At 37.6% G+C, this 12,954-nt stretch overlaps 3 protein-coding genes across 3 annotated transcripts; 2 read left to right on the top strand and 1 right to left on the bottom strand.

Moving 5' to 3' along the window:
• Positions 1-461: 461 nt before the first annotated feature.
• Positions 462-3,115, top strand: LOC119075569 (probable glutamate receptor). The gene is made up of 10 exons (XM_037182037.1): positions 462-775; positions 838-1,127; positions 1,189-1,271; positions 1,372-1,497; positions 1,556-1,716; positions 1,785-1,986; positions 2,050-2,211; positions 2,299-2,348; positions 2,413-2,566; positions 2,645-3,115. The coding sequence occupies exons 1-10, from the start codon at positions 462-464 to the stop codon at positions 3,089-3,091; spliced, it is 1,989 nt and encodes a 662-aa protein (XP_037037932.1). The 3' UTR covers positions 3,092-3,115.
• A 1,234-nt stretch (positions 3,116-4,349) lies between these two features.
• LOC119077108 (A-kinase anchor protein 10, mitochondrial) lies at positions 4,350-10,120 on the bottom strand. Its single transcript, XM_037184268.1, has 3 exons — positions 9,922-10,120; positions 9,702-9,806; positions 4,350-6,294 (listed from the first exon to the last, which is right to left on the bottom strand). The coding sequence occupies exons 1-3, from the start codon at positions 9,941-9,943 to the stop codon at positions 4,577-4,579; spliced, it is 1,845 nt and encodes a 614-aa protein (XP_037040163.1). The 5' UTR covers positions 9,944-10,120; the 3' UTR covers positions 4,350-4,576.
• Positions 10,121-10,339: 219 nt separating this feature from the next.
• LOC119077114 (ribosome biogenesis protein WDR12 homolog) lies at positions 10,340-12,954 on the top strand. Its single transcript, XM_037184282.1, has 8 exons — positions 10,340-10,639; positions 11,266-11,409; positions 11,480-11,629; positions 11,699-12,015; positions 12,076-12,140; positions 12,197-12,443; positions 12,507-12,639; positions 12,703-12,954. Exons 1-8 carry the CDS (start codon positions 10,581-10,583, stop codon positions 12,848-12,850), a joined length of 1,263 nt encoding a protein of 420 aa, XP_037040177.1. The 5' UTR covers positions 10,340-10,580; the 3' UTR covers positions 12,851-12,954.

Genomic DNA, 12,954 nt, shown 5'->3' on the forward strand with positions numbered 1-12,954 from the left:
GAAAGTCATTAACTCTACGTAAAGTGACCTTATTTTGCTGAAGTAACAGCAAAACCGTCCCGTTGAATCACGAAAACTTTCACTCTTCATTCGAATGAAAGGGAAGTCTTTGATTGGAAATCAATTATGCACAACTCGATTTGCATATTAGATTTGACTGTCAAAAGGATAAGAACCTTTCTCATTGCGTACAAAATCAATTTCAATTCTTTTTTTCAGTTACAGTCAGTCCACCCGTTCACACATAACTTTCATTTTCACTGTGAAACGTTGTGATAAAGAATATCGAAGAGAATGTACTTTCTGGTCGTAGTTTTGTGTTTTGCTTTTATATTGAGGTAAAATCGAATGATACCTAGAACCGAACCCCATAAATTTATTTTGGATATGATGTCGATTCATCGTCGGTATTTAATTTGGACGCAAACGAATTTTTCAGATCGACAGCAATCACTAAAAATATGTTGCAAGCGGAAAATATTTTGGAAAACATTGAAACCCTAACCATTGACCTGATGTACAAAACTAGAGGTCACCATTGTTACGCATTAGTGACCGACAAAATGTATCAATCAATTCTGTCGGCCAGCCTGTTTAAAGCCGTAGGCCAATCGACCTATTTTATAATACTAGTCCCCGACTTTGCCGATACCCTAAGACCTGAACCGATTTTTCTACATTCATTGATGCAGGCCCAACGGTCAGGCTGTCAAACATTTCTCATCTATCTCGCAAATGGCATACAGATGGAACGGTTTTTGCGATTTGTCGATGAGTTAGTAGGAAATTGTTGACTTACATTTTTCCTTTTCAACGAGTCTCCCAATTTTTTTGAAGGTTTCGTATTTTGGACACTCGTTCGAAGTTTGTTCTCCTTCATGACTATCGGCTATTCTCGAAAAGATTGCATTATCTATGGAGGAGGATAGTCAACGTGATATTTGTGAAAGAGAATGACAACAGTCGTCGTGGAAACTTAAGCACAGGCACTTGGTTTGAATTGACTACGGTTCCATTTCCGCTACCGATAAAGGAAGTGTATGTGGATAAAAAATTAGATTCATGGCGTTCGGGAAGGTATCAAAGAGGAGTAAAGCTGTTTGAAAATAAATTGACCAATCTAAACAGTACGTCCAAAGGTCTTTTTGTTGTAATGGGCGCTTTCTTGTTACATTTCTAGAGTTTCAGATGAGAAATTGAAAGCTGTAGTTTTTAAGCACACACCGGGTGTAAGTGGAGGCTCTGAAAATCATAGTGGCGTTGAAGTTGAGGTGAAACAATTACTATTACGATCAAATTCTCTTCATTTGTCTAATAATTTCTTAAGCGAGTCCAGTGAAAGTACTTATGTCGTTGAATTTTCCCCAGTAGATTTTGAATACAATGGCAAAGACAATGAACTTCTCACTACAGTTTTACGAAAGTACTGACTCAGACACAGCAAAATGGGGAAGATTGGAAAGCAATGGAAGTGCGAGTGGTCTCTTAGGGGAAATGGTAACTATTAACGTTGCTCACAAGTTCACATCACCTCGATAACGCTCTTTGTAATAAGATAAACCGACACGCTGACTTCGGGATAGCAGATCTTCACTATACTCCTCATCATCTAAATATTATGGACTTAAGTGTCCCATACACTAGTCAATGCTTGACATTTTTGACACCAGAATCATTAACCGATAACTCGTGGAAAACGCTCATTTTACCCTTCAGGTATGTGAATACGAAGGTAGTTGCATTTAAGTGGAATTTCTCTTACAAAAAAAATAATCTTTAACCAGCGGTGGTATGTGGCTCGGAGTTCTTTTCTTCCTGTTTTCTGTGGGTTTTGTATTTTACATTCTGGGACAGATTCACATAAGACTACGGCGTAAAGAAGTTTTGATAAAACGGAAAAAGTATGTGAGAACGACAAAACGTATCAAACGGACATCCACCACCAGCGAAACCATATCTATACAAATTAAAATATTACCGAAAAGGGTAGAACATTTATTGGATTTTGGCTGGAGCTGTTTGTTTACTTAATATAATCTTACGTTGCAGACAAGACCGACAGTTTCGCACAAGGACATCTTCGAAAGTTTTGGCAACTGCATACTCTACACGTACAGCATGTTATTAGTGGTGTCCTTGCCGAGGTTTCCAAAAAGTTGGTCTATTCGCGTTCTGACCGGGTGGTACTGGATTTATTGTATACTTGTTGTGGTAAGAAATGTGCACTTCAGGGGCTTCACCAAAAACAAAAATATTACGCAGGAAAGACATAATCTTTTTGTGTTCAATCTAATCTAGGTCGCTTACAGAGCCTCACTAACAGCCATTTTAGCCCGATCCGCGCCCAGGTAGGTGAATCTCAATGTCAATGTATGACGACAAGTGTCTTCACATCAACTGCCTAATTTTCAGAGTTACTATCGACACTCTACAGCAACTCGCCGAAAGTCCAATTGGTTGTGGAGCATGGGGTGCACAGAATAAACAATTTTTTTTAGAATCACTCGACGAAGCTGGCCAGAAGATTGGAGCCAAATTAGAGGATGTGAATGACATGATGGAAGCGGTAAAGTTGTAGCATTTATAAAATGAAGAAACTTGCTACCGAGACCGCATTCTGAGGTTTGTATTAATGAAATTCCAGATTGAGCGTGTAGCGAGAGGAAAGTATGCGTACTACGAAAACGAAAACACCTTGAAAGAGATTCGGTCCAAACGTAATACCCAATTAGATCCCCATCCCATGCATATAATGAAAGAGTGTGCGGTCAATATGCCTATATCGATAGGATTGGAAAAGAATTCGGCAATCAAGCCACGTTTTGACAATTTATTGCGTCGACTAATTGAAGCGGGACTGGTCAGTAAATGGTTATCAGAAGCGGTGCGAAACTACGAGCACAGTGAAGAGGAGACGGCAGAGGCGTTGATGGATTTAAAGAAAATGTACGGAGCTTTTGTGGCACTAGGAATTGGATATTTTATCTCGGTTATGGCTTTATTGGGAGAAATTATTTATTGGAAGTGTGTGGTGGTGAAAAGTCCGCTGTATGATGAGTATGCGCTGTACAAATTGTATGAAAAATCTTAGTGAAAGTAAATGATTTTTCAAGTATTAAAAAGACAAAGAAAAACTGAAAATTTACTCACTTTTCCTTGCACTCCTTAACTTAAATCGGTTTAGTGAGCTGACAAGAGATTGTCCCTATTCCGAGACTGTAATGAAAATCTAAGATAGAGAGAATGTTAAAGTTCTAAATTTTGTTCTTAAAAGGTGATCTTGTTATATGTGCCTAGAAAGGTATTCGACCCTAGAAGCCAAAACCACTTTCAAAAAAATTCTTCGAAGTTTGTGTGGTTGGTAAAAGGTGATCAAAAACCGAAAACTTGCACTTTTCTTACAAAAATTACTCCTGTTACACGAGCCGAACAGGGTCGTGTGGGATGTCATTAGAAAGGTAATCATACGTACAGCCGAATAGGGACTTATTGTGTTTAAAATTCATCGACACTGAAATATGTGCAGTTAAAGTTTTCAACCGAAGACTTACACTGTTCTTACTGAAATTTCTCGAGGTACACAAAACATACTTGGTCGTGTGGGGTATCATTTGAAAGGTAATTTAATGTGCTTTTGGGCCAAATAGGGTCTTCTGTGGTTTGGATGCATCTACGATGAAATAGAAGTTGAAATGTTTAGGTGTACATATTTCATCATAGATGCAAACAAACTTTATAAGACCCCATTTGGCCCAAAAGCACATTATATTACCTGTCAAATGATACCCCACACAACCATGTACGTTTTGTGTACCTCGAGAAATTTCAGTAAGAACAGTGTAAGTCTTCGGTTGAAAACTTCAACTGCACATATTTCGGTGTGGATAGTACATGTGATTACCTTTCTAATGACACCCCACACGACCCTGTACAGCTCGTGTAACAGGAGAAATTTATGTAAGAAAAGTGCAAGTTTTCGGTTTTTGATCATCTTTCACCAGCCACAAAAACTTCGAAGAATTTTTTTTGAAAGTGGTTTTGGCTTCTAGGGTCGAATACCTTTCTAGGTACATATAAAAAAGTCCACTGGAAAATACGTCTCGATACAGGATTCACAAAAATTTACTTGCTGTGCCCTTCGAAAGGGTAGAAAAGAGGGTAGAAATACCTTTTTGGTAATTAGTAAATGAGATTACGAGCGAAGCGAGCAACACATCGTGTTTGGAAAACCACTATTTACTAACGTGTTAGCAACCGCTTTTATCAACTGTAACGTCAAAGTCACCACATTCCCTTACATCGCCCAACCAACTAAACTGAATTAAAATAAAAACTGTTTCCAGCTGTTGTTTGTATAATTAATATAATTTATTCAGAGATTCTCTCGGTTCATCAGTTAGGTATTTAGGTTCAAGTATTAATTCTAAACGAAAAAAAAATAAAATAAAAATTTCTCAAAAAAAAACGAAAATAGAGCAAATATTTGTGCCGAGCATTTTAAATAATTTTTCTTTAAATAAATCAATCTGAAGATAGCGTAACGTTCAATAATTATCATTTCTCTATCGATCACAAGTCATAAAGACGGCAAATCCTTCAGTTCATTCGACCCGTTCGATCCATTCAACGTAATATTTGTGATATCTTTAACAATCATTTCGGCCACTTGCCATGCAATTTCCTCTTGCACCTTTTCCTCCGGCAAATTCACCAACTTTCTCACAACCTGACGGAACTTGTTCCCCTTCGTTAGCACCTTTTCGTGACCCGGTTCCATATCAAAATCTCGTTCGTATCGACCGAACGAATCGATTCGACCGAAATTCAAACCGGATATTGAATTCCGTCGCCACAACATATCCGGATTGTTTAATTGGCGTGAATCGATTTGCATATTACCACCCGCTTGTGCTGCGTGCATCTTTTTCTTCGTACCATCGGCTAATAACGTATTTTGTGACGATATAGTGTTGTGACGAAACAGTTCCGCTTTATCGCTGCTGCAATCCGAATAGGTCTTACGGTGACGAGACTTTTTGGCAGACAAGTCCTGCTCTTTCTTCACACTCACCCCATCGATTTTCTGTAGCAGCTCCGATAAATGTTTGTAGAACAACTGCGATGTAACGAATTGTTTGAAGTATTTCCGCTCCAAGTAACGCTCAATTATCAGCAATGGCAAATCGAAGCAGTGCATTATCGGATCAGATTCCGTGCAAATTCGTTCTTCAATTTTGAAGCGAACAGAGTCAGACACCCGCAGAGAGTTTGTCGCTTGAAGCGAGAAATACTTTTCGTACAGCACCAGTGCATCGGTTTGTGCTTGTTGTTTGTCGTAAGTAGCAATGTTTTCGAATTGTTTCTTAAAATTGGTAGCTGCTATCCAAAAATCCAGATACTCTCGATGGTGTTCCTGTTCCAGGAATTCCATAAAATAAAATAGAGCCGCTTCGCAGCAGAGGATGTCTTGAATTTTCAAATGTTCACTGGTTAAGATGTCAACACAGTATTTACAGTAGAAACTGCTGTCGATGAATTGATTCAGGTACTCCTTTTCAATATTATCCAGTACGTATAGTTGAGCGTCCGAAAATAACCCAGCAATCGGCCGATACGAATCGTCGTTTATGCTGGGAGAACAAAGTGCCAATGAAATTTCGTTGACAACTGTAGCCGGCACTTCAATGTAATGGGGCGATTTTGTGGTTAAATAATTTTTAAAAATTCGAATGGCATCCGATGCAATCGACGATTGAAAATTGATTCGCTTCTGTTTTTCCTGATTCTTTAACGCCATCTGGCGACTACGTTCCACTTCTTGAATGTGTAGAGATTCTTGCTTATTTTTGAGATTCTGTTTGACAATGTTTTGTTCGTACAGCTGTGACTTCTCGTCATCGGTCAGCGGCAAATGTTTCGTTAGGTCGCTCTCATTCATTTCGGTCATGGATTGCGATTGCTTCAGATCAACAGTTGCTTCCTTCTTAATAAATAGTTTATCGTCTCGGGATTCGGACAATTTTGGCACTGTATTGGGAACGTCGGTTGATATGTTTGAAGTGGAATTCTGTTCGGCTGACGAGTCGACAACATCATCAGTGGTTTGTTCGGTTGTATGGTCGTTGCATATGTCAACTTCGGCAGCCGTTTTAAAACTCTCAGCTTCTAGCCAAAATTTAACTGGCGGAAGTGATTTCTTTGAGTCCATAAACTGAACGAAATAACTGAGGCAATTTTTGTCCGTTATGATTTGCAGAATTGTTTTGGAAAAATTGGAATTCGGACTATCGGAATCTGAAAGAATGAAGAAAAAAACGAATAGAGTTCAATGTATCGAGGCTGGTATCATTAATAATTTCGATAGACAAATTTAAAAAAAATAACAAATTAATCAACTCAGAAAAGATTGTGATACAATGTACAGGAAAAGGAATTCCAATTTCAGCCTAAATTTGTCTCAGCTGATTATCAGCTGTTTCACTAATACAACAAAACTTGCTATCCATGTTTATACAGTCCATCACTACCAAGTGCAGGCATGTATTGTTAACTCCGTACAAACACTCAAATCCAGTTTTGTTTTTATGATTGAACCAGCTGAAGCGAACTTAGGCTGAAATTTGATGCCCTTTACTGTAATTAGAAACTAAAATAATTTGTGGATGAAAACTTAAGCTAATATTATTAAGCGTCTGATGATAATTTTGTATAATCATTGGAATTTTCAGCCTAGAAGATGAATGGTAGGTTCAACCGAATGAAAGGCGTGTAACAATAAATCATTAGTCTCGGAAAAGAGGCGTTTGTGAAATTACACCCTCAATTTTCAATGCAGAATATTGTTCGCAAGATCCAAGATTGTTCGGCGGTTTTTCTACGGCCAACAAACCGTCTGCGTGATAATCAAGAAGAACAAAAGAAAATTCGATGCAGACTCGTAGTGTTGTCGATAACAATCGAATTAAGTGCAAATTGTTACATTCGATAAATAAGCCTCCCAAATATCATTTGGAAATCGCTTATTGAAAGAACAGGTCCTATCAATTGCCAGAAATGATTGAATCATACAATCGACGGAGTGAACGTTTGCATTCTAAAACTCAATTATTTGGTCCTTTGATTTGCTTTCTTCGATTTGAGAACACGAACTGTATTGTCCGAGCCACCGGACACCATGCACTTTGGATTCGACCAATCGCAATCGTGCAATAATTGGTTCATTGGCATTTATCACTATTTCCTTCACATTTACTTTACTCTGTGACAGAATTTACCAGAGTCGCTTCCCTCTTGCATTAACGTCATTCATGTCGAAGCATTTGTTTTACCTTAACACCACTAAGCGAGGGGGAATTACCCTCGAAGGAATTACCGGGGCATCCGGTAAATAATAAAAATAAAAGTAAATGAGAGGACAAGAATTATGAGCGAAAAACAAGTGAATGCAAGAAACTTGCTTTCATTTCCTGTCAATTTATATCAATTTCTCGTATTCCCAGTCAATTCCGTCAATTTTATCGAAATGAAGAAAATTTGTGGAGAATTGTATCTGAAAAGTAGACAATGATTTGGATAGTAACAGAAAATATCGTGGAATTATTACAAATTATAGGAATTAAAGAGCGATAACACCAAAACGGAATTAATCCGGTAATTAGGAATTAATCTGGTAATTGAAAGAATTAAAAGGAATTAGTAACTGATTTGCTAATTTGTATGGGCATTAGAAAAGTTGAGGATTCGGCAATGCCGTCCTATTTGTCGTCGGTTTATTCATCGTCAGATTTGTGTGAGGTTACACTCCGAAAGTTTAATTTAAAAATCGGTAATGAATATGTTTTACTAAATAGCCTCAATACGAACAACACACACTCTACGGATAATAGCGGCAGAGTCAAAATGACCCAAAATTATATCGGCTAAATTTGAAGTTTTTTGGACAAAATGATGTATGGACGACTTTTTCATTATCAAAAATAAGGGGCACCTTCCATACATCACTTTTCGATTGGACCACGGGAACCACCTGGAACCACTTGCAAAAATCAAGCAAAATTTCGACTCTGCCGCTATTATCCGTAGAGTGTGTGTTGTTTGTATTGAGGCTATTTAATGTTTTACGATTAATCGATGAAATTCCACGTAATTTTGTTCCAGAAACTGATGTACTTAAAAAAGAACAAAGAAATTGGGATCTTCCGAAGATCAAACATCAATTTAATGAATTGTTCGAATCTGGTGATCTTAAGACTCGTGCACGATTACTTGCGTCATCAACTAAAGAATCTTCAAAGTGGCTGCAAGTGATACACCATCGAGTCAATTAGAATTATTATTGGATAACAATTCTGCTAGAATTGCTGTTGGACTTCGAGTGTGTTCACAATTATGTGAGGAACACAAATGTATTTGCGGCAAAATGGTGGAAAAAGATGGTTTACATGGTCTATCGTGCGCTAAATGCGCAGAAGGAAAATTAGTCAGACACGATACTATGAATAACATCTTCTATTATGCTTTCTCTAGTGCAGATGATGGTAAAAGACCTGACGGAATGAATTTGATACAATCAGTGCCGTCTTTTCCATGTGGGCCAAATGGGCAAATGCCCGTGGTGCCCGAAGTGGAGCAAGAGAAAATGGCGCCCGAGGTCCTTAAAAAAATTTAGCTTTACTAAATTGGCTCCTACCTTTCCAATTGCCCTATGGCGCCCAGAAGCTAAAAGCGGCACTGGTTACAATGGAGTCATGGGAGATCACTCTTGTGGGATGACAAAGCTGAGAGACATAAGCATGACCATTATATTTCTTTGAAACAGAATTATTTGCTAAGTCCCCTTGCGTTTGAGACTTTAGGCTGTATGGGCCCAGAGACAAAGAAATTTATCAACAAACTGAGTTCATTAGCGAAAAGGGCTACGGGTGAGGTAAAATCAAAGGATTACAAAGAATTTCAATCGCAATACAACGTGGAAACGCAGCCTGCATTTTGGGAACATTAGGGAAACGATGATTTGATGATTTTTATTTATTGTGATAATGAAAAGATCGATTTTTTACTGGCTGCGCCATTAATATGAGCAGTCTTTTTTGTCGCATTTGCCAATCATTTGGCCAGTGAATTCCCCCTTACCAGTAACTCATTCCCGAAACCATAATCACAATTCTCTTTTCTCATAGTTATGCAGATGATAAAAAGAGCTTTAATATGCAGTGAGCTGAAGAAAGTTTCTTTCCATTTCGAATATTAAACATGCTATTAAACGATGAATGAACCTTTCATGCGTGACTTATGCGATATTTGGAAACGAAAAAATTGTGAAATTTGAGTAAAGTAAATGGTTCGTTGATTCGATATAAACAATACGAAATCGTAAATAGAAAATTAGGCAAATAATTTACATGAAACATCGATCGGAATAATCGGAGTTGAGGAATTTCTAAACGAAGGAAATCGATAATTAAAAAGAAAATCTGGCAGAACCATTTCGTATCCATCGTTACATAGTAAATAGTTTATAAATAATCAACAGACGACAACAGGAAATTGTTGAAAATACAGGTTCTCATGTTTGTTACGAGGTAAAAACTAGTAGATCAATCGAAAATAAAAGTAAATTATTTTGAGTGTATAGATAAGACACTCTAAACAAGAAATAATGAAACGACGCAATTACGAAAAAAATGCAATTCGGAACTCACCATAATCTACACTGTCTGCATAAAATTGTTCAGCTTCCAATAATATTTCATCCTCATTTCCAGCACAGCTATCGTTCGATTCCGATTTGTCGTCACGTTTGCGACCTACAAAATTTTTGATCATTTCATATTTACACGGACAAAATTTCTCTTGCAAAACATTTCTAATCGACAACAATTTAAAAGTTACAACACAACGGATTTACTTCACAAAATATACCTTTCTTGAAGAATTGCAACATTGTTCAATTGGCTAGATTATTGTAAACAAAAATTGGATTGGAATTTCAATCATTTTCGGAAGATTTTATGTTTATTTTGGTTTTTTTTTCCCTTGAATTTGTGCAGTGTTCTTTCTCTCTGCCGTGAATTGTAGACGTCAATATAAGAAAATGTTATAGTGATGACACTTTAACGTTTGGTAGATTTTTTTTTCTTTGCTAAGTTGGCGTCACTTGCATGTAACTAAGTATCAAATAACTTAATTAATACTCGCGATACAGCCTTTAGTAACAATGATTCAATTGTAACCACTGCATTTATTGTTAATTTAAAAATGAATCAATCAAATATTTGCTACAATTTGATTGAACAATATTTCATTAACTTCTGCTCGGATACGAATTCTACGCAGACAATATCGAGACCACTGTTTATTTTGATATGAAGTTAGATCCGAGTTCCGAATTTCGGAATCATGCCGTTCTGTAATGGTGGTAGTTTCGGTGTAAAAAAAAATCTCATCTGTCAAACTAATGTCAAACACAAACGTGTTTATTTCTTTACTACTCTTGGTCGTGCATTGGCATTTCTTTGAGTTATAAGTTTTTCAAATTTAAAACAGTTGATGTAGTAACACTGACCCACAAATTATTCGAAATGGAAATTCAAACAGGAGAAGGACAAGTACAGATTCATTTCACCACCAAGCAACAGCAGTAAGTACATACATTCAATGAATTTCATTCAGTGTGTTATCATGATTAGCTTTGCGGTTTTGAAAACCATGCTGCTATTTCAAAATCATTTTTACACTGAATATCCAATAAACAAACTATTAAGTCTAAATTCGCCGACTTGTCTAGCGTTGCAACAGTACAATGTTTCCGAGAACTAGCTCAGCATTTTGAATGGGACAATTCATTCAGTTTTTGTTTTACCGCGATATTTATTAAGAAATAAGAGACATGGGCTTTGAACTTCGAGAAATGAAGGAACACACTGGTGAAAAACGACCAGTCGCATGTACAGTTAGCTTTTTTGAGCTTAAAGCAAAACTTATAATGATATGGTATGGAGTGTCCAATACCTGTAAAATTGAATGAAAATATCTGTGACTTCGGTCGAGCTTCAGTGTGTGACGGAAATGTTTTGCATTTTTCGCACAAACCCGATTTTTTCTCAGCAATAATTTCGAGTGACTACACTGTAGTCACTACAGTTGTATTGTTACGTTTACCTAAGGACTTCTGAGGAGCGATAATGAGTAGATTTTGTTTGTTTCTTTCTTGCCGCCAAACTGTAAATTTAGATGGTAATCGAAGCTAATTTCCAATTAAACCAGGTATGCAATTCCCGACACACCCTATTCGATAGCAGCCAACATTTCAACAGATGAGCTAAACACTCTGGTCAACAGTCTGCTGAAAGAAACCGGATTCCTGAAAAACGTTGACTTTGATTTTCTCGTACTCGGCGAATTTTTACGGTAAATATTTTTTGATATAAAGAGAGCAGAACATTGCATCTAATCCGACAACAAATCGTTGCCATTGAAGCAACCGACTAGGTGGCCATCTGAAAGAAAGAGGAGTTTCGTTTGAGGACACAATCGAAATTGAATATGTGGAACGATTTCCATCACCAGAGCCACAAGATTGCCTATTGCATGATGATTGGGTGTCAGCTGTACATACGAGAAACAATTGGTATAAGCTCAACGAACAAAATTGTCCGTTCGATCACACAAAATTCGTATTAAATTTTTATCTCGACAGGATTCTGACGGGATGCTATGACCACTCAATAAATATTTGGACAACGAAGGGTAAACATACCTTGACAGTTCCCGGTCATTTGGCTCCAGTTAAAGCTGTATCGTGGATATCGTTGAACGACCAAAATGGTGTTTTTGTGAGCGCATCACAGGATCAGACGGCTATGATATGGGAATGGAATATCGAACAGAATGCTGTCCAATGCATGTTTGTTTGCAAAGGTCACGAGAGAGGCATTGACAGCGTCGATGTTAGTCCGTCGGGAAAGTTGTTCGCCACGGGCAGTTGGGATACGTTGCTAAAAATATGGTCGGCTGGTAAGATTATTGTGAACTGTTCGTTGTACATTGTTCTCTCATAATATTCATTCCCGGTAGATCTGCACGGAACAGAAGACGAGTCTTCAAGTAAGAAAGCGCGCACAGCTCAAGCACAGACAAGGGTAGGCGTCTTCAAGCTAAGCTTAATGTTGCTTCAATTAAAAATAAATTCTTGCAGACACCGGTTCTGACGTTGCAAGGTCACCGAGAAGCAGTCTCAGGCGTTCAATGGATAAATGAAGAAAGTTTACTTACAAGTTCCTGGGATCATACGTTAAAAATTTGGAACTTGGGAATGGAAGGCGTAAAGTCGGAGATCAGCGGAAATAAATCATTTTTCGATATAAGTTACTCTCAGTTGAACGGACTGATCATAACGGCGTCGGCTGACAAAAACCTTCGCCTATATGATCCACGATCGAATCGTAAGTGCGACATCGATTGTAAAGTGAATGTTCGTTTGGCAATGAATTTATTGATCTTTGCAGAAGGAACAGTCGTCAAAAATACGTTCTTGGGACATTCACAATGGATTCAAACGGTTTGCTGGTCAACAACGGACGAGCATTTGTTCATTTCCGGATCGTATGATAATCACGTTAAATTGTGGGATGTTCGAAGGTTGGTTGGAACATTTCTCTAATCCGGAAATCTTTCTATAGAAAATTTCGATTTTATTTCCAGTTCAAAAGCTCCGCTGTATGACTTAATTGGTCATGAAGACAAAGTGCACGATTGCGATTGGTCGAATCCAAAGTACATGGTGTCCGGTGGCTCGGACAATACAGTTCGCGTTTTCAAATCGAAGAAAGCAAATCAAAAGACCAAATAATTGAGTTTTAGAATGCAAACGTTCACTGTGTGGATTGTATGATTAAATCAGTTCTGGCAATTGATAGGACATGTTCGTTCAATAAACATGATTTCAAAACGATA

Source organism: Bradysia coprophila, unplaced genomic scaffold (genome assembly GCF_014529535.1).
Source record: "Bradysia coprophila strain Holo2 unplaced genomic scaffold, BU_Bcop_v1 contig_232, whole genome shotgun sequence".
Classification (NCBI taxonomy): domain Eukaryota; kingdom Metazoa; phylum Arthropoda; class Insecta; order Diptera; family Sciaridae; genus Bradysia; species Bradysia coprophila.

Excerpts from the sequence above, each read along its gene's own strand:
- LOC119077108 (XM_037184268.1), bottom strand. The coding sequence starts at position 9,943 with ATGTTGCAATTCTTCAAGAAAG. Across the intron at positions 9,807-9,921 it reads GTTGCAATTCTTCAAGAAAG|GTCGCAAACGTGACGACAAA; the intron begins GTATATTTTGTG and ends AAAATTTTGTAG. Across the intron at positions 6,295-9,701 it reads TGCAGACAGTGTAGATTATG|ATTCCGATAGTCCGAATTCC; the intron begins GTGAGTTCCGAA and ends TCATTCTTTCAG.
- LOC119077114 (XM_037184282.1), top strand. The coding sequence starts at position 10,581 with ATGGAAATTCAAACAGGAGAAGGACAAGTACAGATTCATTTCACCACC. Across the intron at positions 11,630-11,698 it reads GTACATACGAGAAACAATTG|GATTCTGACGGGATGCTATG; the intron begins GTATAAGCTCAA and ends TTATCTCGACAG. Across the intron at positions 12,444-12,506 it reads ATATGATCCACGATCGAATC|AAGGAACAGTCGTCAAAAAT; the intron begins GTAAGTGCGACA and ends TGATCTTTGCAG.
- LOC119075569 (XM_037182037.1), top strand. The coding sequence starts at position 462 with ATGTTGCAAGCGGAAAATATTTTGGAAAACATTGAAACCCTAACCATT. Across the intron at positions 776-837 it reads TTTTTGCGATTTGTCGATGA|GTTTCGTATTTTGGACACTC; the intron begins GTTAGTAGGAAA and ends ATTTTTTTGAAG. Across the intron at positions 1,498-1,555 it reads GTGGTCTCTTAGGGGAAATG|ATAAACCGACACGCTGACTT; the intron begins GTAACTATTAAC and ends CTTTGTAATAAG.